General features: G+C 51.9%; 2 protein-coding genes across 2 annotated transcripts; one reads left to right on the top strand and one right to left on the bottom strand.

Moving 5' to 3' along the window:
• Positions 1-941: 941 nt before the first annotated feature.
• Positions 942-14,946, bottom strand: LOC103307417 (uncharacterized). Its single transcript, XM_065568528.1, has 5 exons — positions 14,901-14,946; positions 14,409-14,785; positions 8,539-8,653; positions 8,115-8,423; positions 942-1,279 (listed from the first exon to the last, which is right to left on the bottom strand). The coding sequence occupies exons 1-5, from the start codon at positions 14,944-14,946 to the stop codon at positions 942-944; spliced, it is 1,185 nt and encodes a 394-aa protein (XP_065424600.1).
• LOC135975815 (SRRM2 protein homolog rsr-2-like) lies at positions 9,728-12,416 on the top strand. The gene is made up of 2 exons (XM_065568364.1): positions 9,728-10,580; positions 11,840-12,416. Exons 1-2 carry the CDS (start codon positions 10,037-10,039, stop codon positions 12,301-12,303), a joined length of 1,008 nt encoding a protein of 335 aa, XP_065424436.1. The 5' UTR covers positions 9,728-10,036; the 3' UTR covers positions 12,304-12,416.
• Positions 14,947-15,846: the final 900 nt, after the last annotated feature.

The following is a 15,846-nucleotide window of genomic DNA, read 5'->3' as shown; positions in this document are numbered from 1 at the left end:
GTTTCTGGTTTAAAAATGAAACAACTTAAAATGTGTATTTAAAATGGAACCTGTTGGACAGTGGGAGTGTTGTCAAGTGGTTAAAACAGGTGGCTGCGAGCAAGGGCTCCTTGGTTCTGTTCGAAGCTTTGCCGTTGACTCATTGCAGGACCCCGAATGAATCAAAACTCCTCCATGACTCACTCTCCCATCTGTGAGGTGGGGGTGATGGGTTTTAGGGATGGGTGAGCTTCATGGAGTTCAAAGATTTGCAAACTACAGACAGACACCTTATTAGGGTTCACAAACGAGTCTGAGTTTGGGAATCTTTCCCCCTGATGGAATCTTATTCCCAGGGTATTTCCAGCTGTTTTCCAATGCTTTCATGCACAGAAGGCAGCCTGTGCAATGAATTAGGGACAGAAGAAACCCCTAACCACTAGCCTGGAACTGTGACTACCCAGTACTCTGTATAGACCATTCATTCAGTCATTAGACATTTCTTCTCCATCTCTCCGCTCTTCCCCTCACAGTTCCTCCCCTACAGGGCATTAACACTGTCATTTTATGGAAGGGGCCAAATTTTCAAGCTTGTGATATTTGAGTAGGTTAAAATTACAGCACTTGTGCTTGCCCGTCTCTCGTATTTACCCTTCGCCCCAGGGGGCTGGGAGGCCGCACTGATGTTTGTCAAGTGCATTGAGACACTAGAGTGACAGATGCTGCGGAAGGGCAGATGTGCCTGTGAGTGAACAGGGACTGGGGAAGAGTTGTTCCTCCTGCTGAAAGACAGGGAGGATGGATGGGGGAGGGAAGGGCTTTCCTTCGCTCAGCAGCCGAAATTCCCAGCAAAGAGAGATCACTTGTGTAATTTGCTCCAGAAGACCCCAGGTTCTGCAACCTGAACACTCCTTAACAGGGCACAGGCTGAGGATTTTGTCTCAATTCCCCATCTCCCTGCATCACTGTGGTTCCTGCCAGGTGCTACCACTGCCAAAACCTCCAGCACAGTAATAATCAGCCTCGTCCTCTGCCTGGAACCCGGAGATGGTTAAGTAGCCGGTTGTATTAGAGGCGTCTTTAGAACCAACAAAGTGACTGGAGACCCCAGAGCCTTGGTACTTGTCGGAGTCAGTGTTGCACCTCAGAAGGTACCTAGGGCTGTTCCCATCTTTCTGCTGGTACCCGGCGACACTTCCAAATGTGGATCCACTGCTAAGGGCGCAGGAGAGTTTAACTGTGTTGCCAATGGACACTGACACTGAGGGCAGCTGAGTCAGAGTAACCTGGGAGAGGGAACCTGGAAAGAAAGAGCAACTGCTGCATGATCGTCATGGCTTGGAGTTAACGCCTGCACATTTCCTGCTGAGCCAGGGGTCTGGGAATCAGGAATATGGAGAAATTCAGTGAAACGCTCCCCCTTACCAGAGCAGTAAGTGAGCAGCGTGAGGAGCAGAGGGGCCAAGGCCATGGTGGATCTAGACGAGCTCGGCTTCCTGAGGTAAGCGGGTCTCTGGCTGGGACCCTCTGATTCTCTCTTAAACCCCCAGCGCTGGAGAACGGCCCCTTTATGCAAATCTGCTACCTGCTCACTGGCTGCTGCTGTAGAGTTTGTGTGCCCCAGGGGGGTTCTCATTCGCGTTCTCAGCCTCCGCACTGCAAACACCTCCTGATCTGAGCGTTTCCTTCCTCCTATTGGTCACTGCTGGCTAGTTACCTTCTGTTAAGCCCCTTTGAGTCCTGGGTTCTTTTCAGCCCTCTCCCTTTTGTGTTTTGGGCTAATATTTTGTAGACCCCAATAAACTGGGGCTTGAACACTTCAAATAGGATGGGGCCAAACACAATGACTGACAGGGACAGTCTCTAAAGGGACGACTCCTGTTGCTAATTTGCTCAGGTTTGTATCAGGTCTGTATCAAGCCAGCTTGGCATTTTTCCTATAAGTTCCCATGGGTGTGGATTCCTTGTTCTCCAGCCCCTCAGCAGCGACAGGACAGTGACTGTAGCTCCCCCGGCTAGGGAAGAGAGAGAACGTTTATGTGGTAACAGTTAGGGGTGAAAGGTCCCGGGGCGGTCGGGGTTTGTTCTGAATTCAGTGCTGCCGGCTGCCGGCTGGGAGAACAAAACCCAGGGGATGAGGCTGCAGAGGAGCTGCGCGGCCCAGCTGAAGGGCGGGAGGATTGTGACGTGTGACGCACGGGGGAGGGGGGGGGCTGGGAGGAGTGTGACACTGGAGGCGGGTGTCAGGGGGGTTCTTGGGACCCAGAAGGTGCTACAATCTACAAGACCTAGTAGCTGCAGCTCAGCGCCTGTCTCTGAGTCGTGGGCCACCTGGCTCCCATGTGCTGTCCCAGGAAAAGGGTTGGTTCTCACAGTGCTCCAGCCACCCCAGCAGGGGGCGACAATTACACTCGATTTACCTACAGAGAGTGACCTGTAGAACCTGCTCTTCAGCAATCAGACTGTCCTGGGTTAGCTCTGGGCAGGGGCGGCTCCAGGCACCAGCGCACCAAGCGCACGCTGGGGGCGGCCTGCTGGTCGCTGTGAGGACGGCAGTCAGGCTGCTGTGGGAGGTCCGCCGGTCCCGCGGTTTCAGCGGCAGTTTGGCGTCAGGTACGCCGAAGTTGCGGGACCGACGGACCTCCTGCGGGCAAGCCGCCGAATCCACGTTACCAGCGGACCTCTCGCAGGCGCTCCGCCGAAGGCTGCCTGACTGCCGTGCTTGGGGTGGCAAAATACATAGAGCAGCCGCTGACTTTGGGTCACAGGGGAGTTCAGTTTTTACGGCCATTTAACTGATACCAGTGGTGGTGTTATTAGAGTTATTATCCTATCCCAGCGAGTGGTACAAGTTCTGTTGAACTGACTGTTAGATCTCAGCCTGGTTCTTTTGTAGCAGCTGATCATATACCAGAAAAAACCTGTTCACTTCTTAGTGTCTGTAGAGCAAGACAGAAGAGCTCAGCATTATTACACAGAGACATTTTATACTAGCTATAAATGGGCAGGATTACTGCACCCACCACTGCAGTGCAGCCACCTCTGCAGAACATTCCTGGGCAACTTTTTGTTGCACAGTTGGACGTTAAATGTACATGTTAAAAAAAATCTTTATAAATCAGTGTCCAGCAGCTACACCAGAGCAGTTATTTATAAATCTCCAACTTAACTCAATGCATTGGGGTTCCTTCAATGCTCTGTCTCACCAATCTGTCTGCACCAGGGATTGGACAGGAAGCAGCTGTTTGAACACCACAGTCTGGCACACACACAGGTGAAGATAAATATGTGTCAGTTACTTAATTCCATTGTAGACAGTTCACAGTGCAAATGCAGGGAGACGTTGCCCTCTGGTGCCCAGTCATAACTGATCCCCGTCACTGAGCTGCAGAAGAGTAGATGGGAAAATCGAAGTACCTCCCAAATCCCATTTTTTTTCTTTCCATCTCTGGAGTTTAAGGAGAGATTCATTGTAGTTTCCAGCTACAGACAGCCCAGTTTGTCCTATGAATGTGGCTATGTGTTAATGTGTCCCTTCAACTCCCCTCCTGTGCTACTATTTCAGATGCAGAGATAGCCCGGAGTTGGGAACACCCGGTGACATGTCAGGTACGTGGATAGCGGGACTGAGGAGTGAAAGTGCTGGGGGGGCTTTACTACTCAGTTGCTCTCAATGTGGCTTCTGTGTGTGGTGTAGCTTGATCACTTTGCAGACTCGGCCTTTAGTAATGGTTCTGTTCTTATTAGGGCCCAGGGTCTGTTCTTTTCCTGCCCTAGCTTTGTTTGTGTGAAATGCCTGGACTCTGGAACAAGGGTTTTGTCTAAGTTCTCTGTCTGGCTGCATTACTGTGCAGCATCCCACTCCCTGTGCCACAGAAACAAACAGCCTCATCGTCTGCTTGGTCGTCGGTGATGGTTGGGTTGCTGGTTATATTAGTCGCATCTTTAGAACCGGAAAAGCGACTGGGGACCCCAGTGTCCTTGTGTTTGGCAGCATTGGATTTGTACCACAGAAGATATTTTGGAGTATTTCCAATTTTCGGCTTGTGCCAGGTGGCGTGTGGGATCGGGTACCCACTGCTGATGGTGCAGGAGAGTTGAACAGTGCCGCTAGTTCCCGCTCGAGTTGCTGACAACAGTCATTTTCGTACCAGGTCTCGTCTTGTCTGAATCAGTTCTCGCTTTGGCTTTACAGCCTCCTCCATTATTGTCTGTCATGAGGCTTTCACCTCCCCCAGCTGTAACATTTTGCCTCCTGTAACTGTGTCTCCAGGGCCTGTAGTCATTGGCGTCTCTTGCCCAACTCTCTGGACCCACTGCCCCAGGCTGTCCAGTCCACACACCTCAGTCTAGCCTCTGGCCCAAGAGCCCATGTCAAAGTGAGGATCGTCCTATGGCCAGCTCGTCCAAGCAGTACCCGTCTTGTAACAGGGCTGGGACATCACTTTAGGCCAGTCTCTGCCTACAAACAGGCCAGGGAGGTCTCTTAGTAGCAGGGCTGGCTCCAGGCACCAGCTTAACAAGCAGGTGCTTGGGGCAGACAAGGGAGAGGGGCGGCACGTGCGGCAATTCGGGGGCGGCAGGTCTCTCACACCCTCTGGAGCCGATCGTGGCTTTTTTTCTTTTTTTTTTCCAATTGCCGCCGCCGATCGTGGCTTTTTTTTTTTGCTTGGGGCGGCAGAAATGCTGGAGCCGGCCCTGCTTAGTAGGCTGACCCTGCGCTTGTTCATCTGACCTTGTATTTCAATGTCTAGCTCCACTGCTGGGCACACTCCTGTCTCTCCATGGAGAGCAGGGGGGGATTTGGGACACAGCCACCAACACTCCTGCTTTGGCTAGGACAGCCCCGGCCTGCCCTGCAGCGGGACGCTGACTCTGCAGCCAGCAGATGAACTTTTCTATTGAGATTCTTATGCTGGACCCATCACTATGGTACCTGAGCACCAAGACTGGCCCACAGGGAACTGGACATGGCCACGGGCCAGTGGCTTGCTGGATTGCAGGGGCCAGGAGGAACAGAGACCATGGAGAAACTAATGAACTTCTGGAGAGGACCAGGGAAGCTGCAAAGCAGCTGGGATGAGGCCAGGGAGGATATCATATGTTATCTGATAAACACTGTATCTGGACACTTCATCTAGCCCTGGCAACTGGAATGGACTAAGGGATCTGATAGGTCCTTCCTAAGTTACCTCTAACTTCCAGGACACTCAGGGTGTTGTCCAGCCGGTGAGGTAACACAGGGGAACTGGTTAGGGGAGACATGTCTGTTTACCCAAGGAGCATGTGGCCGTCTGATCCCAGTTTGACCCAGATAGTGGTGGGTCTGTAACTAGGGTGACCAAATGTCCCGATTTTATAGGGACAGTCCGATTTATGGAGCTTTTTCTTACATAGGCACCTATTATTCCCTACCCCTTGTCCCGATTTTTCACACTTGCAGTTTGGTCACCCTATCTGTAACACGGGGATCTATAAGGCAGGAATGGTTGTTCCTGCTAGACCAGAGGTTCCCAAAGTGGGCAATACCACCCCCTGGGGGGCGCTGGAACGATCCAGGGGGGCAGTAGTAGCCTCGGGTGCAATTGGGGGGCATTGAATAAAAATAAGGGGGCGGTGGAAGCATAAAGAAGAGAATATAAGAAAATTTTGAAAAACCGTTCGTACATGTTTCATCTGTTGTGTAACATAGAGTTAAAGTTGTACTGATTACTTTATTTTCCAAATAAATTCACAAATTATAACCGATCAGGTGTCAAGTCCGCCAACAGCTCTTAACAAGCAAGTGTTGGCAGGCGAGCGTAGGGTGACCAGATCACCAAAGACAAATATCGGGACGCCGGGGGGGCGGGGGGGTGACGTGGGGGGGGGGCGTGGCGGGGGGGGTGGTGACGTGGGCGGGGGGCGGGGCCAAAAAAAAAAAAAAAAAAAAACTTCCTCCGCAAGTGCTGGAGGGAGGCCCGGGAGACTCAGGGGAAGCGCGGGGCCGGGGTGAGTAACAGTCCGGCCTGGTCCCGAGCAGGCAGGACTCAGTCGGGTGGTAGGGAGAGGAGGGGGGCGGCCCGGGGGGCCAGGCGGCGGCTGTTCTCCCCCCCGGGCAGCGGGACTCGGGAGCAGCCGCTGCTGCAGCTCCCACTGCCGCGGGGGAGGAAGCGGCCATGGCGCTTGGCGCCCGCGGCTCTGGCGCCCCCGAACCCCCCGAGCCGGGGCCTGCTGCGGGGACCCAGCAGCGCGTACGCTGGGCCCAGCCCCTGGCCAGTCGCGTCTGGGCTGCTGCCCAGCTGGTGCTATCGCGCGGCGGCCCCGGAGTGGGGGCAGCAGGCCCCAGCCCCCCCGTCCCGCAGGGGAACGAACGGGGCTGGGCTGCCGATGCCTCCACCCCGGGGCCACCGCGCGATAGCACCAGCTGGGCAGCCCAGACGTGCCTAGCCAGGGGCTGGGCCCAGCGTACGCGCTGCTGCAGGCCCCGGCTCGGGGGGTTCGGGGGCGCCAGAGCCGCCGAGCGCCATGGCCGCTTCCTCCCCCGTCGCCTGGCCCCGCGGGTCGCCCCCCTCCTCTCCCAACCACCCGAGTCCTGCCTGCAAGGGACCAGGCCGGACTGTTACTCACCCCGGCCCCGCGCTGCCTCTGAGTCTCCCGGGCCTCCCTCCAGCACTTGCGGAGGGAGGGGGAATGGTGAGCCCGGGGAAGAGGCGGGGATTCGGGGAGGGAGCCAATCGGGGGAGGAGGGGGCGGAGTCGGGGCAGGGGGGGGGGCGCGAGCACTTCCGGGCTCGAGGCTCGGGGCATTTCCTTGTTTGTCCGGTTGTCCCGACCGCACGTCGGTCGGGACGCGGGACAAACAAGGAAATATCGGGACGGTCCCGATAAAATCGGGACGTCTGGTCACCCTAGGCGAGCGTGTCGCGCATTGTCGGGAAGTCCAGCATGCATCGGCAGGAATATGTGCGTGTAATGACTTGTTTACAATATGATACTATAAATAGGCGACATGTATGAAATCTAATTTAGATTGTTTCTGAGTTGTGTAAAAAGCAGTTAACAATAGTGCAATAAGTATTTAAAATTTTTTATTCATATTCAATACCTTCGATCTTTACGGATTACGGATCACATACAAAGCAAATTGTATTATTGTTGTTTCAATAAAACAGCAATTTACACGTGAGTATTTTTATACATTTTCTTACATATCTACCGTACGTTTCTGTGTCTCTAGTGCTTACTAATAATAAAATCGTAGCAGGCTTGTGGCGGTACAGTACTATTTGAAGTGTACAGTCAATATATTTGTCATATTTTTTATTACAATATTAACAAAAATGGGAATGAAATCGTAAAAAAACTGTTAACTATTAACATTTATTTATATCTATCGAATCATCTGTGTTAATTGGTAAATAAGGCGTGTGTTAATAAGGAACAATTATTTAAATAAGGGCAAACTAAATTAAAACTATTAACTGATTTTTAATTGCATATTGATTATTTTTTAAATTAATTATTTCTTGATAAATTTAGTTTGATATTTGACAATTTAATATCAAATACATATATCTAATGCTGAGCAAAGAACAAAACCCAGTTTATTAGTTTCATTAGTATTTTAGTTTGGTTGTCTTTTGCCGTCTTACGCAAAAACCACTGTATACCTGATGTCGTGGGCGATATTCTAATAACACATCTTTCTTTACTATATTGTAGGACGTAGGTAGAAATATAGATACATAAAAGAATGCAAATTTGTCACTGCATCTTTCTGTTTGTTCGCTTAAAGAAGGTAGATTTCCAGGGGGCCGCTGAGTAATTTTATTCTGAAAAGGGGGGCGCTGAGTAATTTTTTTTCTGAAAAGGGGGCAGTAGGCCAAATAAGTTTGGGAACCTCTGTGCTAGACAGACCAAGCAATGAGCATAACAGTGGCTGACATCCCCCCCAGACAGAGTGAATGGAGAGTGGGTGGAGCAGCGCCCCCTGCTGACAGCAAACGGCTGAAATTTTTAAAAACGAGCAATGAGTGTCTGATGTATTGAAGGGAGGAAACAAACTGTGCAGCCAGTGCAGAGGCCAGGCTGGAGGAGATGACGGGGGGAAGACAGGGGAGGTTTTTGTCTCAGTTCCCCATCTGGCTGGATCACTGTGATTCGCATTACCCGTATGTATAACACAGTAATAGTCAGCCTCATCCTCTGCCTGGACGCCGGTGATGGTCAGGGCAGCGTTGTTACCGGATATGGACCCAGAGAACCGGGCAGGGATCCCGGAGGGTCTGCTATTGGTGTTGTATATAAGCTGCCGAGGAGCAGTGCCAGGTTTCTGCTGGTACCAGGCTGGATAGTTGCCGGTGGTGACGGCTCCAGTGCTCAGGCTGCAGGACAGAGTGACAGCCCCTCCTGGGGTCACCGACATCGAGGGCTCCTGAGTCACCACGGGCTGCGAACTGACCCCTGAAATCAACATTACAAACACACTCAGCACAAGGACTCTGGATCCTCACAGACAAACCTCCCCACCTGCAAGTTCCTTTAATGTTCTTGTCACTGAAGGAAACAATTCCCTCACCTGAGCAGTACGTGAGCAGCGCGAGGAGCAGAGGGGCCCAGGCCATGGTGGGGAATCCACACGAGCTCGGCTTCCTGAGGCAAACGGGTCTCTGGCTGGGACCCTCCGATTCTCTCTTAAACCCCCAGCGCTGGAGAACGGCCCCTTCATGCAAATCTGCCTGATGCTGGTGGTTTCTCATATCGAAGCTGAGCCCTGCAGATTGCCTGGGCAGAATCGCTCTCTAAGGTCCCATGTGACAGAAGGAAGAAAGGCCCCTCTGCTTTATCATTTGCTCGGGGGAAGCCAATGTGATCCCAGTGCGGAGAGCTCCGACCGGGAAATGTGCTGTCGTCACTCATTTACCTGTACAAAGTACATGGATTATGATGGGTTTTCATAACCACCCCCTCCCGCACACACACACACTGGCACTGAATTAGCAGGGAGCGATTCTGGTCCCAGTAACTCTGGGTAAAGTGTCACATCCCTCTCCTGCATGTCCTGTGGGGATGCCCTGGACTGACTGGTTCAGGCTCTAGGGCACAGGATACAGCTCTGGTGACTGACACCTGGGGAAGGAGGTGGAGATGGGACGGGAGGAGGGAAGTTGGTGGGGTCCCAGCTGGAAAATCTCTTGCTGGGAGCTCGTGTTCCTGCTCTGATCTCTGTTCAGATCCCAGCAGAGGGATAGGTCAGTGTCACCCCCGAGAATGACACGTGCTGGGTCCCAGGAGAACTTTGAATTAAACTGTTGCTGCAAAAGTCGCTTGGCTTTTAGCTTCATACCCGCTCTGGGCACATGCCCCATCTGCACCGGCCTGCCTGCTGCTCACCCCTGTCTGCCCCTTTCCCCCAAACCGGGAAACAGTGGGGTGCCTGGAATCTGAAGCAGTTTGGTGAGGGGACGGACCCTGGAGTGCAGAGGGTGGGGGGGATGCCTGTGGCTGGTTTCACACTATTGCAAATCGGAGATTTCTTTGTATAGATAAACACGCCTGAGAAGCCCAGAGAGGCTTCTGTATCCCAGCTGTTGGTAGCCTTATGCTCCTCTGGCCTGGACACTGGACATTGTAGATGAAGATCTCCCCCCGGTGGGGAAGGTCACATTTACAGCGGTTCCCAGCAGTTACTCTAAGGCCTGGTCTACACTACGACTTTAATTCGGATTTATCCGCTTTAATTCGAATTAACCCTGTAACCGTCCACACAACAACGCTATTTAATTCGATTTAAAGTGCCCTTTAAATCGATTTCTGTACTCCACCCCAACGAGCGGAGTAGTGCCAAAATCGATTTTAGCAATTCGAATTAGGGTTAGTGTGGCCGCAATTCGATGGTATTGGCCTCCGGGAGCTATCCCACAGTGCATCATTGTGACCGCTCTGGACAGCAATCTGAACTCGGATGCACTGGCCAGGTAGACAGGAAAAGCCCCGCGAACATTTGAACTTCATTTCCTGTTTGCCCAGCGTGGAGAGCACAGGTGACCACAGATACCTCATCAGCACAGGTAACCATGCAGGCTGATAATCGAAAAAGAGCACCAGCATGGACCGTGAGGGAGGTACTGGATCTGATCGCTGTATGGGGAGAGGATTCAGTGCTTGCAGAACTTCGTTCTAAAAGACGAAATGCAAAAACTTTTGAAAAAATCTCCAAGGGCATGATGGAGAGAGGCCACAATAGGGACTCTGAGCAGTGCCGCGTGAAAGTCAAGGAGCTCAGACAAGCCTATCAGAAAACAAAGGAGGCAAACGGTCGCTCCGGGTCAGAGCCGCGGACATGCCGCTACTACGCCGAGCTGCATGCAATTCTAGGGGGGGCTGCCACCACTACCCCACCTTTGTTCATGGATTCTGGGTCGGGGATAGTCTCGACGCCTGAGGATTCTGCCGATGGGGTAGAGGAGGAGGAGGAGGAGGAGGAGGATGAGCTTGCAGAGAGCACACAGCACTCCCTTCTCCCCAACAGCCAGGATCTTTTTATCACCCTGACTGAAGTACCCTCCCAAGCCTCCCAAGCCAGTACCCAAGACTCTGACCCCATGGAAGGGACCTCAGGTGAGTTTACCTTTTAAAATATAAAACTTGTTTTAAAAGCAAACGGTTTTTAATGATTACTTTGCCTGACTTTGCATTCGCGGTCAGTTCAGCTACTGGAAAAGTCTGCAGCTACTGGAAAAGTCTGTTAACGTGTCTGGGGATGGAGCGGAAATCCTCCAGGGACATCTCAATGAAGCTCTCCTGGAGGTACTCCGAAAGCCTTGCCAGAAGGTTTCTGGGCAGTGCATATTTATTCCCTCCTCCATGGTAGGACACTTGACCACGCCATGCTTGCAGCAAGTAATCTGGTATCATTGCCTGACAAAGCCTGGCAGCGTATGGTCCCGGTGTTTGCTGGCATTCAAGCAACATCCGTTCTTTATCTTGTTGTGTAATCCTCAGGAGAGTGATATCACTCCTGGTAACCTGGTTGAAATACGGGAACTTAATTAAGGGGACAGAGGTGGCCGTTCCTACTGGGCTGTTTGCCTGTGGCGGAAAATAAATCCTTCCCTGCAGTTAGCCAAGCGCAGATGGGAAATTGGCCCTGAGTTTTTCGCGTTTGGCTAGCAGGGATCTTCCCTGTTACCAGCCACGCGGTGGGGGGAGGGTACCGTGATCATCCCAGAGAATTCATGGCAAGGGGGGGGGCGGCGGCGGGGGGGGGGGTAGTTTGGTGCCTGCAGGGATCTTCCCTGATACCAGCCACGCGGTGGGGGGAGGGTACCGTGATCATCCCAGAGAATTCATGGCAAGGGGGGGGGGCGGCGGCGGGGGGGGGGTAGTTTGGTGCCTGCAGGGATCTTCCCTGATACCAGCCACGCGGTGGGGGGGAGGAGTACAGCGATCATCCCAGAGAATTCATGGCGAGAGGGGGGGGTTAGTTTGTTTTCTGGTGCTGCTGAATGTTAACAGAAAAACCGCAGCACTCTACTTGCCTGAAGGGGCCCAGACAAGCCCCACCACACTGCCCCCCCCCCCCAACTGGCTGAGATTGGCCAGGCTTCTGCAGCACTCTACAAGCTATGCTTGGTATGTGGGAAAGGACGGCGCAGAAGCTTACCATGGCCGCATGCAAGCCGAATTCTGTTGCCCAGACCTGTGATCTCTAGCAGCAAAGCCACAGGAACTCAGCATTAAGAGGCAAAATGCGACCTTGCACAGAAATCACATGTGCTATGTAATGTGAACAGTGTTGGTCACCGTGAAAGAGTATAAGCATTGTTCTGCAAAATGTAGCTTTTAAAACAATTCTCTCTTTTTTCCCCTCCCTACAGCAGCTGCAAATTCCTCAAGCCTCCCTCCTCCATCCCGAAGGTTATCAAAGATAAGGCGTCGTAAGAAGAAGACGCGAGACGAGATGTTTTCTGAAATTATGCAATCCAGCAGGAGTGACAGAGCTCATCTGAATGAGTGGAAGGAAACAGTTTCAAAGTATAGGAAAGAAGTCAGTGAACGTGAGGACAGGAGGGACCAACGTGAGGAGAGGAGGGACCAACGTGAGGAGAGGAGAGACGATCGAGATGAGAGATGGCGGCAGGAAGACCAGAGGATGAAGGATGCAACGCTGGGGCTGCTCCGGCGTCTGGTGGAGGTTCAGGAACGGCTGCTGGAAAACAGACTGCCGCTTCAGCCCCTGTTCCACCCTCCCCCCTCCCCATGTTCCGTATCCTCCTCACCCAGACGTGTAAGAACGCGGGGGGGGGGAGGCTCCGTACACCTTCCCATTCCACCCCAGTAGACAGCCCAAGCAAAAGGCTGTCATTTTTTTAACCTTTTCTTTGTGGCTTTTTCCTTCCCAGCAATCCTCCTCCCAAATACCACCCGGGTTCCCTCCCTCTTTTTCTAATCTATTAATAAAGAATAAATGATTTTTAAATGATAGTGACTTTATTTGGTTTGAAAGAAAGCTGGGGGAAGGGGCAGGGTGGGTTCCTTACAGAAAATCAGTCAGTAAACGGGGAGGGTTTTCATGAAGGAGAAACAAACAGATATTTCACACGGTAGCCTGGCCAGCCATGAAACTGGTTTTCAAAGCTTCTCTGATGCACAGCGCTTCATGGTGTGATCTTCTAATCGCCCTGGTGTCTGGCTGCGCGTAATCAGCAGCCAGGCGATTTGCCTCAGCCTCCCACCCCGCCATAAAGGTCTCCCCCTTACTTTCACAGAGATTGTGGAGCACACAGCAAGCAGAAATAACAATGGGGAGATTTCTTTGGCTGAGGTCAGAGCGAGTCAATAATGAACGCCAGCGACCTTTTAAACGGCCAAATGCACATTCTACCACCATTCTGCACTTGCTTAGCCTGTAGTTAAACAGCTCCTGACTCCTGTCCAGGCTGCCTGTGTATGGCTTCATAAGCCATGGCATTAAGGGGTAGGCTGGGTCCCCAAGAATAACTATGGGCATTTCAACATCCCCAACGGTTATTTTCTGGTCCGGAAAGTAAGTCCCTTGCTGCAGCCCTTTAAACAGAGTAGTGTTCCTGAAGACGCGAGCGTCATGAACCCTTCCCGCCCAGCCCGCGTTGATGTTGGTGAAACGTCCCTTGTGATCCACAAGTGCTTGCAGCACCATTGAAAAGTACCCCTTGCGGTTTATGTACTGGGTACCCTGGTGCTCCGGTGCCAAGATAGGGATATGGGTTCCATCTATCGCCCCACCACAGTTAGGGAATCCCATTGCAGCAAAACCATCCACTATAGCCTGCACATTTCCCAGAGTCACTAACTTTCGTAGCAGCACCTGAGTGATTGCTTTGGCTACTTGCATCACAGCAGCCCCCACAGTAGATTTGCCCACTCCAAATTGATTCCCGACTGACCGGTAGCTGTCTGGCGTTGCAAGCTTCCACAGGGCTATCGCCACGCGCTTCTCAACTGTGAGGGCTGCTCTCATCTTGGTATTCTGGCGTTTCAGGGCAGGGGACAGCAAGTCACAAAGTTCCATGAAAGTGCCCTTACGCATGCGAAAGTTCCGCAGCCACTGGGAATCGTCCCAGACCTGCAACACTATGCGGTCCCACCAGTCTGTGCTTGTTTCCCTTGCCCAGAATCGGCGTTCCATGGATAGAATCTGCCCCATTAACAACATGATCTCCAAAGCACCGGGGCCTGTGGTTTCACTGAATTCTGTGTCCGTGTCCATGTCCTCATCATGCTTGTCGCTGCGCTGCCACCGCCGCTGCCTCCTCTCCTCGTTTTTCTGGTCCTGGCTGAGCATAAACTCCACGAGAACGCGCGAGGTGTTTACAATATTCATGAGTGCTGTCTTGACCTCAGCGGGCTCCATGCTTGCCGTGGTATGGAGTCTGCAGTGTTCACCCACCCAGGAAAAAAGGCGCGAAAATGGTTGTCTGCCGTCCGTTGCTTTCATGCAGGGAGGGAGGGAGGGAGGAAGTGAGGCTGTACCCAGAACCACCTGCGACGATGTTTTTTGTCCCATCAGGCACTGGGATCTTAACCCACAATCCCAATGGGCACGGGAGACTGCGGGAACTATGGGATAGCTATGGAATTGCTACCCACAGTGCAACGCTGCAGAAATCGACGCTAGCCCCGGTACTCGGACGCACACCACCGAATTACTGTGCTAGTGTGGCCGCACTCATTTCGACTTTATACAACCTGTTTCTCAAATCCGAATTATCTAAATTCGGATTAATCCCGTAGTGTAGACATACCCTGAGTGGAAAACACAGGAGTAGCTGACATCTCCCCCAGGGAGAGTGAATGGGCAGTGCATGGAGCAGCGCCCCCTGCTGACAGGAAGTTGCTTAAATTCCAAAGAAGGAACAATCAGCGTCTGATGTATTGAAGGGAGGAAGCAAATTGTGCAGCCAGTGCAGAGCCCAGGCTGGAGGAGATGAAGACAGGGGAGGTTTTTGTCTCAGTTCCCCATCTGGCTGGATCACTGTGGTTCACACTACTAGCCCACACAATACAGTAATAGTCAGCCTCATCCTCTGCCTGGACACCGGTGATGGTCAGGGCAGCGTTGTTACCGGATATGGACCCAGAGAACCGGGCAGGGATCCCGGAGGGTCTGCTATTGGTGCTGTATATAAGCTGCCGAGGAGCAGAGCCTGGTTTCTGCTGGTACCAGCCTGGAGCATTGCTGCTGGTGATGGCTCCAGAGCTCAGGCTGCAGGACAGAGTGACAGCCCCTCCTGGGGTCACCGACATCGAGGGCTCCTGAGTCACCACGGGCTGCGAACTGACCCCTGAAATCAACATTACAAACACACTCAGCACAAGGACTCTGGATCCTCACAGACAAACCTCCTCACCTGCAAGTGTCCTTCATATTTTTGTCACTATAGCAAACAATTCCCTCACCTGAGCAGTACGTGAGCAGCGTGAGGAGCAGAGGGGCCCAGGCCATGGTGGGAATCGAGACGAGTTCGGCGTCCTGAGGCAAACAGGTCTGTGGCTGGTACCCTCCGATTCTCTCTTAACCCCCCAGTGCTGGAGAACGGCCCCTTCATGCAAATCCACTCCCTGTACATTGGCTGCAGGTTTTTAAAAAATCTTAATCCTCAGTTTTAACAACAAAGACACTCACATTTCAAATACAACTTCCAGATTAGGCTTTATTTTAAATAAGATTTGTTATTTTTTTTAAAAAGTACCTCCCTATAAATTTGTACATTTTCAATTATTATGTCAAGTTCAAATTGAAACAGGTTTTGCTAGTATTATTTATTGTAAGGGGTCCTTACTTTAACCTACTCCTTAAATAATATTTAACACAACCAGATGGTGGCATCACACAGACTCACAAGTTCTTTGTAACTGCCTGTGCAGGGAGCTGGATCTCAGAGAAATGTTTATTGTTAGTTATTGGGAAACACACTTTTAAAAGCTGCGCATGTAGCAGAGAAAATCTGATCACTACTTAGACTCTCTGACCAATTTCTTAGTCTGTAGGCAGCAGTTGCAACTACCTGCATGGATGCAAACATCAATATTACCTGGTGCCAAACACTCTGTAGTGACTGATAGCTAGATCATCCCCTGAGATCGAACAGGAGCGCTGTAGGGCTGAACAGGAGCATCTATATCTTGAGCCAAAGGACTAAGGGGCAGATTTTTAAAGGTCCCTAGTTAAATCTTTATGCGTCTAAATCCCTTTACAAATCGGGTTCTAAGTCCTGTCCTTGGTATCTGCGCCATGTTCTGGACAGACGGGGAAGCGCGAGCCACCCTGAATGGAGGGTGATGCTACAGCACCTCCCTGTGCCCCCTTGTCCCTGGCTTTTCTAGCTACTCCCCTGTCCTCCTG

The sequence above is a fragment of the Chrysemys picta genome, chromosome 15 (assembly GCF_011386835.1).
Source record: "Chrysemys picta bellii isolate R12L10 chromosome 15, ASM1138683v2, whole genome shotgun sequence".
NCBI lineage: Eukaryota > Metazoa > Chordata > Testudines > Emydidae > Chrysemys > Chrysemys picta.
The sequence above is the reverse complement of the archived record's forward strand: the minus strand, read 5'-3'. Positions and strand labels throughout refer to the sequence as shown.

Bases quoted from the DNA above. Each gene is read 5' to 3' on its own strand.
- LOC135975815 (XM_065568364.1), top strand. From the start codon at position 10,037: ATGCAGGCTGATAATCGAAAAAGAGCACCAGCATGGACCGTGAGGGAG. The intron at 10,581-11,839 runs GTGAGTTTACCT...CCCTCCCTACAG, and splicing joins CCCCATGGAAGGGACCTCAG to CAGCTGCAAATTCCTCAAGC.
- LOC103307417 (XM_065568528.1), bottom strand. From the start codon at position 14,946: ATGGCCTGGGCCCCTCTGCTCCTCACGCTGCTCACGTACTGCTCAG. The intron at 8,654-14,408 runs GCACTGGCTGCA...TGGGGGTTTAAG, and splicing joins TCTCCTCCAGCCTGGGCTCT to AGAGAATCGGAGGGTCCCAG. The intron at 8,424-8,538 runs GTGAGGGAATTG...TGTTGATTTCAG, and splicing joins GCTGCTCACGTACTGCTCAG to GGGTCAGTTCGCAGCCCGTG.